This window comes from Chlamydomonas reinhardtii, chromosome 11, assembly GCF_000002595.2.
Source record: "Chlamydomonas reinhardtii strain CC-503 cw92 mt+ chromosome 11, whole genome shotgun sequence".
Lineage (NCBI taxonomy): Eukaryota > Viridiplantae > Chlorophyta > Chlorophyceae > Chlamydomonadales > Chlamydomonadaceae > Chlamydomonas > Chlamydomonas reinhardtii.
In genome coordinates, this window is record NC_057014.1 from 3,114,829 (window position 1) to 3,135,611 (window position 20,783).

Below are 20,783 nucleotides of genomic sequence, written 5' to 3' on the forward strand. Positions count from 1 at the left end.
TGCACCGGTCTGCGCCGCCTCCGAGCTTGCAAATGATTTACTTTTCATGCAGATTCAGAGTCTGTACTACCAAACCTTCCCAAACCGCTCCGCGACCGGCGCGACGTCGCCAAAGACTGAATAGTCTCTGACGCCGCGCTCTTAATACCAAAGTAGTCTTCCCGTTGACTTTGGCAAGCTGCGTGGGGCCGCAGACCAGTTTGCCTCTGCGGGGCACTGGCGCCGCGCACCCGGCGCCGCGCCAAGCCGGAGCGCTATCAGCAGCGGAGCATTTAACTCAATTTGGATGGTTACAGAGCGCTGCAGCATGGGTGTTCACGCAGCGAAGGCTTGCGCATCGCCGGACGACGTCCGGTCGGTTCGGGCCACCAACCCTGGCGCCATGTCCAGGACTGTGTCTGTGCCGATAACGGCTGAAATGCGAGCATACGAATGCGGCATAGCTGGTGAGCCAAAACGTGAATGAATGCTGTTGTTGCAGGACCACACTGTACCTCGACTCACCAGGGCCTTTTGCAGTGTGCTCGCCGCTGTGTACAAACAGAAAGATTGCGCTACACAGCTAAATCTCTTGAGAGTTCTGCCGGGTTGCCACGACCGGGCTGAGGCTGACGAACTGCACGGCACCTTGCTCCCTGCACAGGTGCAGGAGCCCCCGCCGTGTGGCTCTCGTCTTCCCTGCCCAAAATCGGATTCCAAATTGGCGCTGCTGCGGGGCCAACGCAGCAGACACAGCTGCAGCGCGCCTCCGTGCCGATCCCGTCGTGCTCCGCCTGGGACAACGCCGGCCTTATGGTCACCCAGGATTGCCACAGCAGCGGCGACTATGCGTGCGACGAGATGTCACACCGGCCTGGCGAGGGCGCGTCAACAGCAGTTGGGCAGCACGTGCATGACTTGGACGCTGCCTCCAGAGGCGGCGCGGCGTTGACACGGTCCCCAGCACCGCAATGCACAAGCGGCGGCGGCGGCTCCAGCAAGGACGAGCACGTCAACCCTGGCGCCGGCGCCGGCGCAAGCAGCTGCAGCACGAGCGCAAGCCACACGATAGGCGGAGCGCATGCGGCTACGGAAGGAGCCGCACCACCGGCACCACCGCTGGTCTGGGGAAGCGCTAGCTACGATGCCACCATTGCGGTGGCGGCTGCGGCTGCAGCGGCTGCAGCAGAGGATCGCGGTAATCTCCCGCAGCAGCATCCGTGCCGCAGCACGGCAGCCATCTCCGCCCTACTGGCACCTCCCACAGATGTCACCGCCGGTCGCACGGCGGCGCGCGCTGCTGCCGCCTCTTGCGCCGCTGCCGCGTCTAGTACCAGCGGCGCCCGGCCAGCGGCTGTTTGGGCTGCGGGAGAGGAGGGCGCAGACAGCCGCTGCCAGTCCTGCCCAATGGCCTGGCCCCTTCACCTCCTCGAGGCGGGCGGCGTGCTCACTGCCCTCACGTCCCCCCCAGACTCGGGCTCAAGCGCCTTCGTCAGCAGCAGCGGTAACGTCCAAGGCACGCCTGCTGATAGCACCTCCGGCGCGTTGCCGGGCACTGCGAGCCCCGTAGGAGCCGCAACCGCGGCCGCGACCGCTGCTACTGCTAGCCACCTGAGGCAGCTACAGCCGCTGCATCCGCAGCTGCAGCTGGTGGACTCCCGCCGCTGCCACATGGGCATGGAGGAGGCGCTGCCGGAGCATCCCCTGCTGCGCCTGATGAGTGGGGCGGCGGGCTCTGGGGTCTTGAGATTGAGCTCGTCTGTTTCAGGTGCCTTGCCCGACGCGCCCAAGGCGGCGACGCTGACCGCCGTGGCCTCGGCCGCTGCAGCTGGCAGTAGCTTTGGCAGCTGCAGCAAGCAGCAGCCGCAGCCGCAACAGCCGCTGCAGGTGCAGCCGCACCCTCTCTTTTCCGGCAGCGCAGGGGGTGCAGCGGCGGGGACGATGCGCGCGAGTGAGGGCCTCAGCTGGCTGCTATTAAGCGCCGAAGCCGCGGAACTGGCCGGCGGCAGTAGCAACACCAGGGACGGTACTGCCGCCGCTGCCGTGGCCAGGCCTGGCAGTAGCGGTGGGGTGGTGGCGGGCGCCGTGGATGCTGAGGCGGCGGCGCGGGTGGTTGCGGCGCTACAGCCGGTCATGCAGGAGCTACAGGCCATGCGGGCTGAGATGGGACTCCTGATGAGTGGCAGCAGCGTTGCTACAGCCGCTGCAGCCACTGCTGGTCTGCAGCAGGGTGCCAGCGTCAGCAGCGGACCCTGGCTGGCGTCTGCCGCCGGGTCTGGTGCTGGTCTGGTGGCGGCGCCGGCCACGGGTGCCGTGTCTGCTGTTGTCGCGGGCGGCGTCGGCTGCTGGCGGGCGCTGAGGTCTGGTAGCAGCGCAACCGGCTCGGCTGTCTCCACTGCCACGGATGCGGCCACAGTGCTTTCAGCGGTGCTGTCGTGCCTGCCCGACTTGGAGGAGTCCAGCGATGCCGCGCCCACAATGCTCGCAGCCGCAGTCGGCGCTTCTGCTCCGCTGCCTCTGGCGGCGGCCCCACAGCGCCACACCACCCAAATCCAGCACCCCCACCACCGGCCACAGACAGCGGCGCAGCTGCAGCCGTGCGGCCGCCTGCTGGCCAGAATGCCTGTGGGCCCCTCGGCGTCGCCGACCTCGCTGTCACAGAGCGGCAGCAGGGGCGCAGCCGCAGTCAGCACACCGCTGCGGGCAGCCTCTGGGCCGGCCGCAGTAACAGCCAGCGCAGCTGGGGCTGGGGCTGCAGCGGCGGCCCACAGCAGCAGCGCCAGCAACAGCAGCAGCGGGGGCAAGGCGTCACGGCGAGGTCGGCGTTGACACGTGCAGATATATAGCTACCTTACTACCGCTACGCTACGCATTATGCCTCTCCACCGGCGATTCATCATCCTTTCCTTGTGCGCTACTATGGCACTACCGTGGATACTCAGACAGCTAATACCACAAACTGCACACGTACGTTCAGTAGCATTACGTGGCTACATGCATGTGCATCCTACGCCTGAATTCCTTGCTCGGGCGAGCGTGTTTCTTGATCGGACGTGGCTAGGGTACCTGTTGTCTTGAGGATAGGGATTGACAACTGCAGGGGAGTGGCCCAACGTGGGTGTTCGGTTCACTGTAGTGACGGGCACACCGGCGTCAAAACAGCTTGCATGCGCATGCATGGTAAGACAGACAGGTCCTAGGCGCTACAGACAGCCGTGTGCTTGGGGCCGAGGTCCAGCGGCGAGGAAGGCAGTGGAATGCGGAAGGGGTCTGTCATCGTCTGAATTTCGTCGTACTGCCTCACCGATGTCCCCAAATGGAATGAGGTCTGCATTTTATGATGCGTCCTGTTGAATACTATATTGCTCAGTTTGAGGCAATGCGGCATCACTCGACACACGAACGATGCTAAAGGCTTCACGGCTGCAACAGTACTTGGTGTGGGTACTTGGTAGCGCAGATGCCAACCTGTTTCGTGTCGGTCGGAAGGTTGGCTAACTGAATGTGCCTTCACAGCGAGCCCCAATGCTTTCAACCCCGGTGGCAGTCATAAAGCCTGGGTCCTGACGTTTTGACGATACTGTTTGGTGCATGTGATTTGGACATTACCGGTAGGCGCTTGAATGTCGGACTGCAGTTGCCGTGCATGCACGGGTGGTGGCCTGTAGCAACCGTAGCAGGCACGTCCATGGAATGATGGAGAGGCCAGCGCTGCCCCGGGGCTTATGAGGGCATCTGGTTTCATTGCGTTTAGACATCAACCATCACTGATCGTCAAAGCTTGGTCCTTTCTAAAAGCGGGCAGCATGCGCGCTTTTGTGTGCGTCATGTCCTTGTGTTCGGACAATGACTGTTTGGAGCCGACCGCCCCTGGATGGCGAAACCCGGGACAGAACATCCCGGGTGTGAATGGGCTGAGTATGTCCGAGTGTGACCCAAATGCTGCGCAAGAAAGTCTGGCTAAGTGCAGGACTAACGTAGGGTTGAGGTGGGTATTGTAGCCGTAACCAGCAGTGCCTGATCGGGCACTGCAGTACCTTTGGATGGGTTGGCAGTTCCAACGTACCACATCACGCGGCCATGGGGCCGTGAGTGGCTGCGGACTTCATTAACGCAGCTAAGTAAGCGCATCGTGGTAGCTCGGCTGGTGCGTCCTGGGTGCACGCAAGGTCAGGTTACCGGTTCCAGCGTTAGGAGGCTGAGGCGTGCAAGGACAGGGCGCAAACAAACGTGCGTATGGAAATGCGAGCACGCCGGTTGTTGGGGTTACTTGGCAGGGGCACGGGCCATGGTCTTCGGAATCCAGGCCACATGCATGAGGGGGGTTGAAGCATGCCAACGGCTTCCAGGCAAGGGGCGCGGCGTGGACGAGCATCAAGTCGGAGCCACTGCATGATGGGGGCACTTCGTGTGCGAGTGGAATTGTCTTTCGAAGCGGCAGGCTGGCCGTGGGCTGGGCGCAGGTATGCTTGCAATAGCTTGCGCACGTGCTTCGGGGACAAGGAATGCTGTGAACTACCGTATTTCATCTTGACCTGACCGCCCTTGTGCGGTATCTCTTTCATCCTGTTGACGTCGAACGACGGTCACTTTTACGCATAGCGTTACAGTGTTAGCACTGCTGGGATGAGCAGTCGAATGATATGGAGGCCTGAGGGGCGGAGGGAACGCGGCGCGCGCAAGGGGTGTGGGCCGCGTGCGTGAGGCTGTAAGAATGGGCAAGTACATGTTTCTGGAATTCTCGCACCCCCCCAGCACATGATCATACGTGTAAGCTGTCACCAGCTAGACAGGATCATACTAGGTGCTTACCAGGAGAGAACTAGAGCTAGGAGGACTTGTAATGCTAGGCAACTAGGCGGAGAGTAAGGAACTATATGAGAAACCGAAGGATAGGTGGCGTATGTATACGCCGTGTAAGAATACTTGTAAGGCTCTGAAGGTGTAGCGTTGATAAACGCTGTGTGACTCGTGCATGGGACACTCCGCCGTGTGAAACCCACACGCGTGTCTGGCACCCTCTGGGTGTGTATTGGCATTCCCTCGTGTGTAACGGACATGTAGCGCACCCTACGCTTACATTCCCCCCCCTCAGAAGCGAACCGTCCTCGGGAGCCGTGACGCGTTGTAACCGGACACACTTGGTTACGTGCCAGTGGCGCGACGTTGGCGCTTAGCATTGCGCAGGTTCACCCGTTCGAGGTAGTCGTTAATGCATTGCTCAACGAGCTCATCCTCGCAAAGGACTGTTGAGGGTTCCCAAGAATTGTGCTCAGCGCCGAAGCCAAGCCATTTCACGAGGTACTCGCGAACCGATTTGGAGCGACTTCCGCCCAGTTTGCGGTCGCGGTGTCCAATAATGTCTTCAACCTCCCAATATGCATTGCCGTCATCATCAAATAATTTCGGGGCTTGCGGGGGTTGGTACCGGCCGTCACTGGTGTACGGTTTCAGCAGCGACACGTGGAAAACCGGATGAATGCGGTACCCTTCGGGCAACGATAGCTTATAAGCTACCGGGCCAACTTTCTCAAGGACCGTAAAGGGTCCAATAAATTTGGGCATAAGCTTTTTAGTACCGCCGGTTGGAGCCTTCAAGGCGAGATTCTTTGTGCTCAGCAAAACGAGAGATCCCACGGCGAAGGTGGAGTCCTGGCGTCGGGCGTCAGCGGCCTGCTTTTGCCGTGCCTGGGCACTGGTGAGACAGGCAATTGCTCTCTTCAGGCGTTCGCCCATGTGCTTAACCAAGGACGATGCCATGGGTACGGAAAAGGTATGCTTAGGTGGTAAACCCAAGTTGCCGGGAGTACGCGGTTGGTACGGCGTGTAGAGTTCGAAGGGGCTTACCCCAGTTGATTTGCTGCGCGCATTGTTGATAGCGAACTCAATCATTGGCAGGCATTCATCCCAGTCGTCTTGCCTGGGGCCTACGTAATGCCGTAGCGTCTCCTCAAGTAAGCGGTTCATGCGTTCCGTTTGGCCATCAGTTTGTGGGTGGAAGGCTGTAGACAGCCGCACCTTTGTGCGCAAGAGCTTGTGCACTTCAGGCCAGAATTTACCCGCGAATTGTGGTCCGCGGTCGGAAATCACTTCATCCGCTAATCCGTGGTGGCGGAAAATGTTTTGCAAATAGAGCCATGCCGCCTCCTCTGCATCTATCTCGTTTGTCGTGGGCGCAAAATGCACCATCTTTGTAAGACGGTCCACGAAAACCATGATAGCAGTGTGTCCGGAGGTGGTTTCGGGAAGCTGGGTGATCAAATCCAGTGTGACGCTTCCCCAGGGCCGTTTGGCGATGGGTAGTGGCTGAAGCAAACCGCGCGGCTTTGCGGTTGAGGCTTTGTTACGTTGGCAGTCTGGGCAGGCAGCGGCGTATCTCTTACAGTCTGCGCCCAGACCTTCCCAGAGATAGTCGCGCCTTATAGCCTCGTATAGACGTTCGTGCCCTGGATGCCCGCTGGAACCACCGTCGTGGTATTCAGCCAAGAGACTGCGCCGTAACGTGTCAACGGCGGGGACCATCACCTGTCCCCCCTGGTAGTACAGGTCGCCGACTTTTTTCAGCTTTGCTACCCAGTTCCGAGTCCGGAACTTCGGATCGGATGCATACCCATCTGCAAGTTGCTTGCGGATGTCTGCGGGGATGGTTGTGCCCGCAGGTGGAGGTGCATCGCGGGTCCGTTGCCCGCGCGTGATTGCTTGCACGTGTGGATCTAGGACGAGATCGGGGTGCTGCGCCCGAAACTGCAGTACCAACATTGCTAGTTGGGCGCGTGGCACTTCTGGAACCACATCTTCGTAGATGCGGCTTAGAGGGTCCGCAACATTGATGCGGCCTGGTTGGTAGGACCACTGAACGTTTTTGTCCTGCAGGAATTCTATCCACCGAGCCTGACGGCGTGAGAGCAGTCCGTTGGCCTTCATAGAGTCCAGGTAAGTCAAGGGTTGGTGATCGGTGACCACGGTTACATCTGGCGCGCCCTCGAGATAGCAGCGCCATTCTTGTAAAGCGTGAATCACCCCCAGGGCTTCCTGGTCGGTGGTGGTGTAGTTCTTCTCAGCTGGTGTAAACCGGTGGCTGAGGTACGCAATGGCATTGCCGTTTTGCAGCAGAACTGCACCTGTTCCGTAGATTGATGCGTCCGTTTTCACCTCGAAGGGTTCGGAGGTGTTGGGTAGTGCAAGCACAGGCGCGGTGATCAGCGCACGTTTCACACCCTCGAATGCCCGCTGGCAGGCGTCACACCAAAGCCAGGGTGACTTCTCGCTAGTCAGGGCTGTGAGCGGTGCTACAAGGGAGGAATACCCCTGTATGAATTTCCGGAAGTAATTGGCTAGGCCCAAGAACGACCGAACTTGCTTGCGGTTTTGCGGCACGGCCCATTCGGCGACCGAGCGTACTTTGTCGGGGTCGACTTTGAGACCGTCGCGGCCCACAATGTGGCCTAAGAATTTGAGTTCAGGTTTGTTGAACTCGCATTTCGCAAGCTTGGCACGCAAGTTATGCGTTTGTAGCACTTGGAAGACTTCTTCCAAGTGTCGCAAGTGTTCCTCTGGTGTTTTTGAGAAAATCATAACGTCATCGAGGTACACAAGAACAGATTTGCCCAATTGTTTATCACTAGCTTGTACCCAAGCTGAGAGAAGTACTGCTTCAAATGATGCGACTTCGGTACGACAAACACTGCGCAGGTGTTGTTTGGGTTGCTGCTCTTGCAGCGCTGGTAGTGCTGCTGAAACTGTCTCACATCTGTTGGTGAGGCGCAGCACCAGAGGGCTTCGCCGGCTACGTCTGTTTTGCAGAACTCATCCGGCGTGGCGTAGCGGGCACAGAGAGAATTGGTACCGTTGGGGTTGCATGACGCGTCCATCGAGAACGCAACACCAGTTATCTCTTGCAGGAGGCGAAATACGGCCGGATCTACCATCCTGTCCGGTCCGCACCAAATGTACACAGGCTTCTCGTCAATCTGGCTAGCAGTTCCGACTACTGCTTTTGCAATACGAGCAACTGTTGTTGTATTAGCCTGTTTCGCCTGCGTTGTGGGGCCGTAGTCACCCACCGAACGCGCTTGTGGCAAGAGACCCAACGTACGCGGCGCCATCTGAACGGCTATTGCCATGGCCGCCGCCGGCGTAAACTCTCCTATCGCCGCAACATCTCTCTCAACTGACTCGGTATCTACCAAAGTCGTGCCCTCAACCCGCTCGCCGGCACTCTACATTCCTAGGATGGAGCGCACGTTAGGGTTCAGCCCGGCCTGCATATTGTCAGCCTCGCGCTGGGCGTGGAGATACGCCAGCATGGCTTCACGGTCCGCGGCAGTGAGGTTGCCGCGCCCGCGGCCACCGCCTCCGCCGCGGCCGTGCTGGTGTCCGCCGCGGCCGTGGCCGCCACCGTGGCCACCCCGGTCGTGGCCACCGCCTCCACGGCCGTAGCCGCCGCCGCCGCGGCCGTAGCCACCGTGACCACCACCGCCGTGGCCACCGCCGCCGCCGCGGCCACCACCGGCGTGGCCACCAGCGCCGTGGCCACCGCCGCCGTGGCGGCCGCCGCCGCCGGCGCGGCCACCATTTCCGTGGTTGCGCGCGCGCCCGCCCTTCTTGATACCGCCACGTGCGGGGAGGGAAGGGGAACGGGAGGCAGGCGTGTCAGCGGCAGCGACTGATGGCTGGGTTTTGCCGTTGGCAAAGTTGGTGGCAGTGGTCATTTCGAGGATATGGTTCATGAGCTCGTACACGTTATCCCACGGCACGGTTGAGCCGGGTTTGAATGCGTACTTGGCTTGCAGGCCCTTTTGGAGGCCGGCGCGGAAATGAGCCACGCGGTCGTTCATATGCATGTCTGGAATGTCTTGCATAATGAGGCGGAATTGTGTGATGTACGCGGACACCGTGCCTGTCTGCGTCACTTCGTGATTGTGCAAGCGCTGTCGTGCAGCGTTGGCAGTGTGCAGGTGCGGGTTGTCCCATTGCATCAGGAAATCATGGCGTAATTCGTCAACCGTGGGCTGGCGGTTGTGCTCGCGCTCCCACGCGCGGAACCACGTCAGTCCCCACTGCTGTGCCTGACCTCCCAAGTACATCAGGAAGCTCGCCACTGGATCGATCCCTCGGCGTGAGAGAATCATCACTAGCACGTCGAACCATGTGGCGATGTTTGTGATAGTCCCCTTCAGCACACCCGTGAATGCGTGGATGACGACACGAGGTTCATCACGGTGGTCGTGACGGTCGCGATAGTGCGGTGCCGGTGCCGGTGCGGGGGCGGGATCAGGCGCGGTGTGCGTCTGTCCCTGTGCGTGCAGCTGCATGCGCATGGGAGACGTGACCGGGGACATCTGGGCCGTGGAGCCGGGCGGTGTGCCGTCAGTGGCGCCCGCCAGGGCGGGTGCCCCCACGCCTAGCGTTCCCCCGGCACTGGTGGGCAGTGGCGCAGCCGTGCCCACCGTGTCTACACCATTGCTACCGAGTGCCCCAGCCTCATCGACAAAACGTACCCGGCGCGGCTGGACCTCCTGGAAGCCCAGGTCGTCGCCGTTGGCGATGCGGACGACTGGCGGGTCCTGGGCCCACTCGCCGCCCTTGCCCTTCATGAGCAGGTCGATGTGGGGCTCGTAGTGGACGCCCATGTCGTCCATGTGGCGCTTCAGGAACGCCATGAGGACTGGCGCGGCCACATCGCGGCTGAGGTCCATGGCGCTGGCGCCGATGTCGCTGCTGCAGAATGCGTTGATGTGCGTGTTCAGTGCGTCGAGGCGCAGCGGCTGGCCAGCGTGGTGGCGCGGTTGCGGCTCGGCGCGTTGGCGCGTGGCGGGCCGCGGCTCGTCGACGGCGGGGCGCGAGTGGTGCACCTCGCCTTCCTCGCGGTCCTGGCTGATGGACATGGCCTGAGCGCCGTGCGCGGAGGCTGCCGGCATCGCCGTCTGATGCTGCACCGTCTGCTGTGGCACGACGTGTGCGTGGTGCTGCTGAAGCTCCTGCCGGTCCGCATGGGGGATGGGCAGGGCGCCGGGCGCGGCGTGGATGCCGCCCAGCAGGCGGCCGGGTCGGCCGGCTGCTGGTGCTGGGCCAGCGGGGGCTGAGGCTGCGGGCCGAGGAGGGGCGTCGGCCGCGGCGGCGGCCGTGGTGCCATTCTCCTGGGCTTCCCGCAGGCGCCGGGCTTCCTCGGCGAGGCGCGTCTGGGCGGCGACGGCCGTGGCACGGTCGCGCTCTTGCTGCCTCTGCACGCGCGCGAGTTCTGCGAGGGCGGCGTCGCGCTCCTGGCGGAGACGCTCTGGATCTGCCTCTGCATCCTGGCCGTCGCTGCCGGCGCTGTGCGCGGGGCTGCTAGCTGCGGTATGGTACCGTGTGCCGCCAGCCGGGTTAGCAGCCAGGCTGGCGTTGACCACGCGCGGCGGCTGCAGCTGGGGCTGCAGTTCTGCATGGGGAGGTGGCAGAGGCGACAGCGGATTGTGAGCGCTTGGCGCGTCGTTGCCTAAGCCCGTGGGCGGTGGCGGGGCTGTTGCTAATGCAGCCGCAGCGTCGACAGCGGCTGTCGCTGCGGTGCCTGTGCCTGTGAGGGCTAGTGCGCCACCAATCCCCGTGCGGGCAGGGCCCGCGTATGCGGCGCCCGTGCCCTCAGCCGTGCCCACCCGTGCGCCGGGCTCACCGTCAGAATTGGCCGGCATGTCGTCACGTTGTGTGGTTGCCGCCATGAAGTTCTGGCGCTCGGCGTTTAGCCGGTGGAGGAGAGCCTGAGCGGCAAGGGCATCGGGAGGCAGGTCAAAGTCGTGAGAGCTAGCAAGGTAGCGTAGCACTCTCGCGTTGCCATCCTCAAGGATGTCAGGTATGGGAAGTTCGTAGACTTCATAGTATTTGCGCAAACACATGCGCCATCCGGCAAGCACACCCGGTGGAACTGGGTCTGCCATCGTGGCGTGCTGCTGGCTATAAGCTATTTGATCAAGCCAAAAGGCAATATGTGCGTGCCAACGATCGGTACCAAGCGACTAGGCGAGGCTTATCCGTATCGGGCCGCCAATGCAGGGCCAATAGAGGTGCGCTCAAAGCGACCAGGCCACTTATGGCTGCTGAGAGCCTTTTAAGACCGCCCGAAGGTCGGTTGCCTTTGGCGCCGGGCCCTGGCCTGGCGGCCGGGCCGGCTTTTGGTATTAGAGTCGGCCTGCTCGGGCTCGCTCGCTAGTAGCTAATCCCTAGTCCTGGAACTCGATACCACTTGTAAGCTGTCACCAGCTAGACAGGATCATACTAGGTGCTTACCAGGAGAGAACTAGAGCTAGGAGGACTTGTAATGCTAGGCAACTAGGCGGAGAGTAAGGAACTATATGAGAAACCGAAGGATAGGTGGCGTATGTATACGCCGTGTAAGAATACTTGTAAGGCTCTGAAGGTGTAGCGTTGATAAACGCTGTGTGACTCGTGCATGGGACACTCCGCCGTGTGAAACCCACACGCGTGTCTGGCACCCTCTGGGTGTGTATTGGCATTCCCTCGTGTGTAACGGACATGTAGCGCACCCTACGCTTACAATACGGAAGTAACGGTACACATTGATAAAGACAAACTCCCCCGGGGAGGGGTACTTATATCGACCTGCTTGAATAAACGCAACACGCACTTACTTCAGGGGGGGGGTAGGAACGAACTTTTTTGACCCCATGCCACAAAACCTCCCGGACCCCCCGACCGACCGACCGACCGACCCCCCCCTGCCGTACGACCCCCCAAAACCCCCTCAGAACCCCTTAGTTTTTTGTCAGGTTGGTGCCAATCGACTGCTCTCGGTGAGCTCTATCGCTATGTAAAATGATCCGCCTTGGGAACACACTTTGGCCGACCGACATGTGGACATGTAGACATGTCCAACCGTCTGCCGACAAGTATCCTGATAGACTGGCCTGCTATGCAACGGCTTATTCCGATGTTACTTGATAGTGCGAAATGTGCTGACACGTTCACCATGCAAAACCCGGCCGGCACCGGCTTGTCCCTGACCAGTTCCCCAGGCATCTCCCGAGATGCCGACATGCCGCTCCCCAAACTGCCCCAAACTATGCACGTGTGCTGAGCCTGGGGTATACCTACGCACGCATCGTGGAGCTGCACCCATTGCGCCGCGTGTTGCAGGACAGAAGCGCTAGGAACAAAACTTGGCACGAACCTGTGCAAAACTTCGTGGGACCCCAGACCGACCGACCGACCGACAACTTTGAGGGGCCATAACTTTGCATCCAGAAACCCATTTTCAATTTTGAAAGCGGATTCGTGATTTTCTCGTTGAGCTCTATCGATTTGAGGCATGGGGTCTGTTTCGGAAGATTCTACCCCCCCCCTGCTTACTTATCAAGATCCGTGAACGCACCACAGTAATCGCCAAACCTTTCTCGCCCGAGGGCCTGGATTGGGCATTTCGGCCCCGACCGGCGGCCCCGTTTCTCGCCCCCAACCGAAGATACAAGGCCCCAGCGTGGCACCCTTGCAGCGTGGCACAGGGATTGGGCCAGCTTGTCCTTGAGACCTGACTCGCATCCACTGGACCGCTGACCAGACTGGCGGCCGTGCAGCCAACGGACTCCGTTGAACGGAGGGGCCTCTGCAGCAGGCCAGCCCGGTTTTTGCGCCCCGATCGTGGGGCCCCGAGCCACAGCGGCATTCTGAACTGACACGAAACACACTGCCGATCGCACTGTCGCCAACACCCCTTGTACCCAGAGATATCCACTTCTCACAATGATGCTTGCGATCATGCTAAAATCAATTACAATGAAACCGTAAACTGTTCAATCAAATTCGATGAGCTAGCCCACATTGAGCTGACATTTCTGCGTCAGAATGTTCGAGGCAATTCAACGACCTGTGCTCGAATTAGCCGAAAACTTGCAGGGCGCGCTGCTGTACCTTGACGCGGGTGCTGGGGAGATCGCTCAGACCACGCTCGGGCTTCCATTCCTTTTTGGCAAGTGACACCGCCTGTGAATCCAGCATCATAACAGAATCTTATGATATCAAGCGCCTTAATCGTGGCTTGCTTGGCTGTCCCAGAACCGGTCGTAACCATCGCGCGTTGACCGAGGACGCTTGCATACTCATCGTTCTTGCCGCCAAACAGGACTAGGTGTATCTAATGTCTGCTCGCTGGAGCTGGCTAGCGCCGATGACGCGGCGCTGCCTACTCTGGCTGCGGGGCAGCCCCCCTCCCGCCTCGCTGTGTTCACCACACAGCTTTTGACCGACGCACACCCCTCCATCTTGCGCGCGGTGCTGGTGAGCTGGGCACATGTGTAGGTTGCAGCTCGAGCCCTGTGGCTGCTAGTCAAAGCTGTCAGCGATAGGTTCACCGTGCACAGTCCAACGCGCCTCGTGCCTCCGACGCAGGTGCATCCCACCGTCACGTCCGTGGTCGTTTACTGCTCGGTGTCGGAGCACGCACACGCTTGCCAGGTGAGCTGGGCTGGGTAAAGATGCTGCAGCATACAGCTTAAGGAATGAGCGCTTTGAAAAGTTGAAAAGAGCATCTGAGGGTGAAATGCGTGCCAAGATACTGGGCAGGCACGCGCTCACAGCTGCTTGTCCCCATCTCAGCGGCTGCCGGTCAACGCATAGGTCAATGCATGGGTCAACGCATAGGTATGGCGCTGCAAATGGACCGACGTATACCTCATGTGCATGTCCACAGGCCGCCACCGATTTGGGAGTGGAGGCTTACCGGGAGTACTCGGACCTCATGCACCGGGAGGTATTCAGGCTCAGGCAACAGCAGCTGCAGCAGCAACAGCAACAACAGCAACAGCAAAGCGCAGGCGGCGCGGCGGGAGCCAGCGCGGGTGGCGCAACTCAGGGGGATGCGGCGGCAGCTGCACGGGCGGCGCTGTCAGTGGCGGCGCGGGTGCAGTTCCTGCCGCTGCTGGCAGTGTGTGTGGACTCTGCCGCGTTCGTGTTCCCGGCGGCCAGCTCGGCGGCACGATGTGCTGTGTGAGTGCCGCGTGAGGGCAGTTGGCGGCGATGGGATTGCTCTCACGATACGGTGCACAGTCAGCAAATGGGGGTGTTGTGGCGGGGGCTGAGAGGACTGCAGAAGCCCGGCCTGCCGCGGTGCCGCAGGAGGACGACGGCCTGGGCTCACGGTTGTTGGGCCTGGACAATAGCTGGAAACTAGGAACCGTGTAGAGTGTGGGCGACGGCGCTGTGCCATGCTGGCGTGCCCGTGTATGCGTGATCCGATGCAGCCGGCGGCAGTGCGCATGGCGCCACGGCTCATCCCCTGCCAGCCGCTGCCGCCCCCACTTCCCTAACCCTTCTCCGGAACCCTTCACCCTTGCTCCCATTGCCGCACCTCCCTCGACAGGACGGGCACAGTGGCTGCGGGCTACGGCCCGGCGGACGCCGCCGCGGAGGCGGCCGCGGGCGAGGGCGCCTCGGGCGGTCTATCGCTGACTGCGCACGCGCTGCTGGCGCTGGCGGCGGCGCTGGGCGTGTCACGGCCGGAGCTGTTCCCACTGGGGCCGGTCAGCGCGGCACTGGGTGCGTGGCAGGGGGTTGGTGGCGGTGGAGGTGGTGTTGTTCTGGAGGGTGGCGGCGGTTGTACTTGGTACTGGGAACGTGCGGCTAGGGTGCGGTGCTCTGGGCACGTGCGGCTAGGGGGCCGTGCGGCTAGGGTGCGGTGTGAGGTGGGGGCGATTGGGGACGTGGCGGGGCTTGGTGCGGGTGGCTCGACAGGTAGCCCCGCCCCGCCCCAGGGAGTTCACCCCCTCGTTCCAGGACTACATGTGTCTGGTTACGGTTGGCCCGCCGCGCCCTCTCCCGCCCCGCCAGTGCCGTCGCCTCTGCCTGTGCTCCGCTACTTCGGCTTGGTTTGGTTTAGGTTTGGGCTGGTATGTACAAACCTCCAATGCCCGCGGCCGCCTGCGCCCCGACCCCCACAGCCTCGGAGCTGAGCACGCTGCCCTCCATTTCCATCCCCTCCGCCGCCGCCGCCGCCGCCGCCTCCTCCACCGCTTCTGGGCCGCCCTCGCTGGCGCTGGTGCTGGTGGACCGGGCTCTGGACCTGGCGGCCCCGGCGGCGCACAGCGAGCAGCCCTGGGACCTGCTGCTGGCGGGCTGTGCGGCGCAGCAGGTGGGCAGGAGGGGGCCGGGGCGGGGGTGGTACATTCCAGCTCAAACTAAACCAGACCAAGCGAAGCACAGGCACAGGCGGTAGGGGGCCGGGGCGGGGCGGGGCGAGGGCTTGAATTGCCATTTCCAGTTGCACGGGGGCCTTGGGAATGCGGAGTGGTGCACGCCTTGCCCCGGTGGACGGTGCCCGGCTCGGACCGGCGTGGGGAAGTGAGGACTCAGCCGCCCGCGGCCCGGCATGTGTGTGCGGCACTGCGGCTGTGCCCTCCCTCAGGTCTCGGCGGCGGTCGCTGCGGCTGGGGCCGCATCGTCCTCGTCACCAGCGCGCACAGGGAGCGGGCCGCAGCAAGGGCGGTGGCGCGCCGGGCCGCAGGCGCTGTGGCGGTGAGAGGACATGCCGCTGGTACCTTCGGGCTGTGGTTGGGCTGCTGCTTGTTACTACCGTATAGTTGTCAGCGGTCAGCGGATCTTTAAGGGTTCGCTGCCTGGATGCCAACTGCGCGTTTGCCTCACCCAGCCGAGTAGCCGAGACACAGGTTACATCATATTAGATTGTGATGCGTAGCGTGACGGGGCTGCCTGCGTCTGGGCTGTGTTTCGCGCCTGCGCGCCCCCAGGCCGGTGGACTTGCGGGTGGCGCTGCCGGACGCGGCGATACCTGTCCCTGGGGAGCTGGATTGGGGGCCCCCGCAGCCCCCCACCGCCTCTGCACGGGACGGGCTGCCGCCGGGGCTGCAGCCTCAAGACACGCGGCACCTGCCGTACGCACAGGTAGGAGGGCATCGCCAAACAATGCTGCGGCTAGCCCCGGCCAGCCCGGTCAGATTAGCTAGCCTCTCACACGCCGCCAGCTCCTGGCGTACGTGTGTCATCCGTGTGGTGTGTCTGTGTAGTGTGTCTGTGCCACCTGATGTGAGCCGCGCTCCCACCACGCCGCCGCCCCGCGCCGCCCCCCTTCGCTTCTTCTTGATCAATCATGAATGTAACCCCCCCCCCCAGTTTGGGCTGGTACTTAGACCCCGCCGTCACGCCCATGGCCCTGCTGCTGCAGCTGTCGTACCGGCCGTACGGCGCCGAGCTGCTGGACCCCACCGACCGCACCGCCCTGTCGCGTGTGGAGGTGGTGGGCAGCCGGGCGCGCGGCGGGCGGCGCGAGGCGCTGGCGGCGCTGCGGCGCGCGCTCAAGGAGGCGCTGCGGGCGGAGCGGCTGCAGCCCAGCGTGCGGAGCAAGGCGGGCGCGGTGCAGGTGCGGCCGGCGTGGGGTGGGGGTGGGGGTGGGGTGGGGTGGGGGAAGGTGTGTGTGAGTGTGTGTTGAACAAAAACAAACGGAACAATTGTATTTGTGTGTGCGTGCGTGGAAGGGGGGTTGCGGCTGGGGGGTTGTATATGCCAGCCCAAACTAAACCAAAACAAGCCAAGCGGAGCCAGCGGAGCACAGGCAGAGGCTGAAGGCCAGGTCAGGAGTGCATGCGGCACAAGGAAAGCAGAACGCAACGGCTCCATATTGTGCGTGTAGTAGCTCAAGGAGAGGGGATGCACGTACTTGTGACCTGTCCCGCTACGGCCTATGCCGGCGTGCGCCTGGCCAGCTGCGGCCCGTGGGATGGGGCGGGGGGGGGGGGTGGTCCCTGTGCAGGTGGCAGCTGGCGAAAGGTGGCAGCACGGCCCGGGGGGCCCGGCGCGTGGAGCTCCATGTGCAACTGGCAGTGCGGCACGCGGTGCGCTGCCTCGACACACATCCACCGCATACGCATCCCCCCCCCCGCCCCATCAGGCCCCGGAGCTGAAGGCCCTGGCGGAGTCGCTTCTGGCGTCACCAGGTACAGAACGTGTGTGCGTGCGCCGTGGGGTGCGGCTGTGTGTGCGCTGGGGTGGTCGGGGCTGTGTGTGTGTGTGTGTGTGTGTGTGTGTGTGTGTGTGTGTGTGTGTGTGTGTGTGTGTGTGTGTGTGTGTGTGTGTGTGTGTGTGTGTGTGTGTGCTAGGGTGGCGAGTGCTGTGTGTGTGTGCTGGCGTCAGCGGGCCCATCACACCATCACATGGGGCTGGCGGGCTGCCTGCCATACCCAGTGCACACTCGCCAGCTGCAAATCCTGCACATCGCAAGCCCTGCGTCGCTGCCCGTCGCCCACGCCCCCCTCCACCCCCTAAAAACACACACAGCGGCCTGCGTGAAGCAGCGAGGCGTGGCGGCGCTGGGGCTGGCGGTGGCGGAGGCGCTGCTGGGTCCGGGCGCGGCGGAGTGGGAGGCGGCGGCGGGGCTGGAGCGCAGCTGTCTGGCGGCGCTGGCGGGCGGGGCGGGCGGCGGCGAGGCGGCGGCTCAGGTGCTGCTGGATGCGCTGGAGGTGGCCAAGGCGGGGTGAGTGGGGTACTGGGGTGGATGGCAGAGTGCTGGTTGGCAGATGGCAGGCGGACGGGAGACACACAGGCGTGCTTGCCCCCGTCTTGCCAACCACCTTCTAGCTGGTCATGCCTGGAACTCACCTTCCCCGCTCCCCACTTGTTGATACAAACCGTTCGCATGAATGGCTGCCCCTCCCCTCTCGCTGTGTAGCCACGGCCTGCTGCACGCGGGCCACGTGTTGGAGGTGCTGCCCGCCGTGTTCAGCGCCGCGCCCGACTCCCACCCCGCCGCCGCGGCCCTCGAGGGCGGCGGCGGCGGCGACGGCGGGCCGCAGCCGCTGCCGCCACAGGGCCTGCCGGACTGCCCCTTCCCGCCCGCCGCCGCCGCGGCGGTGCGGAGCGCGCTGGCGGATGCGGTGCTGGCGGCGGCGCGGCCGGAGGCGCAACTAGGAGGGCGGCTGCCGGCGGCGCTGGTGGCGGCGCTGGCGGCGCGGTGGCGAAGGCTGGATGGCGGGGTGCGTGGGGAGTGGGAAGGCCCGTGCGGGATGTGGCAAGCCGGGCTGCCTGGTGGCATGTGGGGCGGGCTGGTGGCGTGGGGAATCGGCCGGCAGTATCCTCGCTCTAGCAGTTGGAACCGGAACCCCGCAGCAGCTTCCTTCTTGCTGCTACTGCAGGCTTCTTGCGCCTTGCTTCTTTCTGTCAGCTGTGCCCTACCTGTCATTCTTTCCACCTGTATGCAGGTCGACCCCACCTCTGCCGCCGCCTCCGCCGCCTCCGCCGCCTCCGCCTTCGCCCAGTCGGAGTCGGGTGTGCGTCAGGGAGTGGCGGCGGCGCTGGATGCGCTGTTCTGGCGGCTGCAGTACGCGGCGGCGGCGCGAGGGCGGCTGAGGGACTTCCGCAAGGTGTGCGTGTGTGCGTGCGCGTGTGCGTGTGGAGGGGGTGGTCACTAGGTGCAATGTCTTCGCGAGAGAGCTTAGGGGAGATTACGAGGGGAAGGCACCACGCAGGATTGTGCGTGCGTGCGTGCGCGTGTGTGTGTGTGTGTTTGTTATTTGTGTGTGTATGCGTGTTCTTGAACACCCTTCCCGCACCGCTTCCTGGCGCACGCAGATCACGCACATTGACGTGTTTGCTGAAAACCACGGCGCTGTGAACCCGCTGCTATGTCAGGTGGGTGGGTGGGTGGGCGGTGTGCTACGGTGCGGTGCGGATAGGTCGTGCGCAGGAGTGCAGTGTAGGTGGGTGTTGCGTTGGGGGATCAGGACGCGCGGGCGGTGCAGCACGTCCTGCTGTCTGCCCGGTCTCTGTTGCCGAGCCTCACCAGTCAAGACGCATTTTGTTCCCAACGTTCCTACAACGCAAAGGTGGTTCGCAAGATGCTGCAGCGCGCCGAAATCACGGACTGGCAGCTTCAGGTGCGTCCCGTAACTTACCTACAAACTGGGGATAGCAACAGGGGAGGGCAAGGCACGTTGCCCATCAACAGTGGGCAGCCTCTGCTCCATGCTCGCCCATATCCGTATGCGGCTTGTGGCATGGGCAGCAATGTGCTCACAGCCGGTGCTCACAGCGATCAAGGCGCCGCTGCTGCGGACCCGTGCCATCCCTCCATCTGCTGCGACAAGTTGTCGACATCTTCTCATCTTCTCGGCATAACTAGTCATGCATGGAACCCCTCCCTTATCCTAACTCGTCATATGTATGGAGCCCCTCCCCCGCCCTTCCCCCGAGTTCTAATCATGCATGGAACTCTCCCTCCCCCTCGACCCGCAGCCCAACAGTGGCGGCGGCAGTGGCCTGGTGCGGGGTCTGTTGGGCGGTCTGATGGGCGCGTCGCGGGCGCTGGTGGCGGCGGGCGGCGGCGGCGGGCTGGCGGGCGGCGGCGGCGGCGGCCACGTGCGCCACCCGGCCGACTGCGGCACGGTGGTGGTGTTCGTGGTGGGCGGCGTGAGCCCCGCGGAGCTGAGGGAGGTGCGTGGGGGTGATGAAGGGGCGAGGGGCAGTTTTAGACGTCGCATGAGCAAGAAAGAAGTAAGGGAGGGTCCGTCGTTCCCATCAAGGGGCAAGAGATGTGAAGAGGTGGCAGGGAACAGAGGGCCATGCGGTTGGGGACTGGGGACTAGGAAAGGGCCGATGGCTTGGTCGGGCCGTGTGGAGTGGAGTACGGGGAAGTCACACGCACACACACATGTCGTAGTCCTTGCCACCACGTGGCTAGAGACTCCGGAGACGCACGTGAAAGAATGTAGGGCCTGGTGCGTGCCGTACTCGGTCCAAAACCCAACTAGCTAGTCCTTTGGCTGGGAAAGATAACGTACAAACATGGAGTCAACCGCTCTGGCACGTGCTCCGCCTCCCCCAACCCCCCTCGGACTGTTCTCCATCATTGGCTTTGTTTGGTTCAGTCTGGGCTGGTACTTACAACCCCCCGCGCAAGACCGAAGAGCTCATCGCCTTCTTTCTACCGGTTTGCGGGATGTTTCGCTGGGAACCTGGGAACTCGGTGCATTTCGGGAATGGGGACTATTGTCGCGTGCCACTCCGTTGTCAAGCATCGGCCACGCTCTCCTCCTCGCCCTATTGCATTGGGTTTGGTTTAGTTTGGGCTGGTATCTAGAACCCCCTCCCCACCCCGACTTGGCCGCCACCCAGGTCCGCGCGCTTGTGGACGAGCACGTGGGCCCCGACAAGCCGCGGGTGCTGGTGGGCGGAACCAGCCTAGTGCTGCCACAGGTGCGTGTTAGGTGTGGAGGGCGCGTTGGGTGTTTGGTGGTGTGGGTGTAGGTGTGGGGGTGGGTGTGCGGGTGTGGGTGTGGGTGTGGGCGTGCATGTGTACGGATACCGTAAAGCATTGAGACTGTAGCTGCAGCTGCACTGGTGCATTGGTCTCCATCCGCACGCTCTCCCAGCCGTGCCTCTGCCGCCTTCATGCGGCCCAGTGCCTGCGTCGCTGCCTCCACTCTTCCCTTGTTTCGGCGCCTTGACTCCGGCTCTGCCTCCCCGCAGGACGTGGCGTTACAGCTGTCCGGCGGCTTGCTGCAGTAGCGCTAGCCAGTGGAGCGTGCGGGTCAAGGACCTACCAGCGGCGATAGACCCAAAACAAAGGCCCTGCAAGCTGCTGGAGCATTCGTGCCAGTCAGCTAAGGGGGGAGGTCTGGGCACGCAATGATACGAGCAGCGATGCAAGTCAGATCCGGGGTAGGGGTCGTGGCAAGCATGAGTGCAAGCAGTGAGGGGCAGGATGTGGCCGCTGTGATATGAGCTGGCCGTTCATGCACGGTGCGGGAGGGCTTGAAAGGCTGCTCTTGGTCGTAAACAAATCGCTGGCCTTCCTCCAGGATACCGACACG

The 20,783-nt window shown here is 62.8% G+C and overlaps 3 protein-coding genes across 5 annotated transcripts; 2 read left to right on the forward strand and 1 right to left on the reverse strand.

Moving 5' to 3' along the window:
- Window positions 1-67: 67 nt before the first annotated feature.
- CHLRE_11g479100v5 (uncharacterized protein) lies at window positions 68-5,479 on the forward strand. Its single transcript, XM_043067689.1, has 2 exons — window positions 68-446; window positions 644-5,479. Exons 1-2 carry the CDS (start codon window positions 308-310, stop codon window positions 2,806-2,808), a joined length of 2,304 nt encoding a protein of 767 aa, XP_042919694.1. The 5' UTR covers window positions 68-307; the 3' UTR covers window positions 2,809-5,479.
- Window positions 5,480-7,820: 2,341 nt separating this feature from the next.
- On the reverse strand, window positions 7,821-11,357 carry CHLRE_11g479150v5 (uncharacterized protein). 3 transcript variants are annotated; one of them, XM_043067692.1, is made up of 4 exons: window positions 11,242-11,357; window positions 10,631-10,715; window positions 9,480-10,399; window positions 7,821-8,579 (listed from the first exon to the last, which is right to left on the reverse strand). In XM_043067692.1, exons 2-4 carry the CDS (start codon window positions 10,674-10,676, stop codon window positions 8,199-8,201), a joined length of 1,347 nt encoding a protein of 448 aa, XP_042919697.1. In that variant the 5' UTR covers window positions 10,677-10,715; window positions 11,242-11,357; the 3' UTR covers window positions 7,821-8,198. The 3 variants fall into 3 exon arrangements, with proteins under 3 accessions (XP_042919697.1, XP_042919696.1, XP_042919695.1); XM_043067691.1 differs by having other exon boundaries at window positions 7,821-10,399; XM_043067690.1 differs by having other exon boundaries at window positions 7,821-10,399; window positions 10,863-11,347.
- Window positions 11,358-12,707: 1,350 nt separating this feature from the next.
- Window positions 12,708-20,779, forward strand: CHLRE_11g479200v5 (uncharacterized protein). The gene is made up of 18 exons (XM_043067693.1): window positions 12,708-12,937; window positions 13,091-13,245; window positions 13,357-13,422; window positions 13,658-13,953; window positions 14,327-14,502; window positions 14,904-15,094; window positions 15,368-15,477; window positions 15,711-15,864; window positions 16,145-16,339; window positions 16,868-16,913; window positions 17,254-17,449; window positions 17,645-17,948; window positions 18,174-18,335; window positions 18,544-18,603; window positions 18,798-18,848; window positions 19,207-19,404; window positions 20,086-20,166; window positions 20,440-20,779. The coding sequence occupies exons 1-18, from the start codon at window positions 12,814-12,816 to the stop codon at window positions 20,476-20,478; spliced, it is 2,604 nt and encodes an 867-aa protein (XP_042919698.1). The 5' UTR covers window positions 12,708-12,813; the 3' UTR covers window positions 20,479-20,779.
- Window positions 20,780-20,783: the final 4 nt, after the last annotated feature.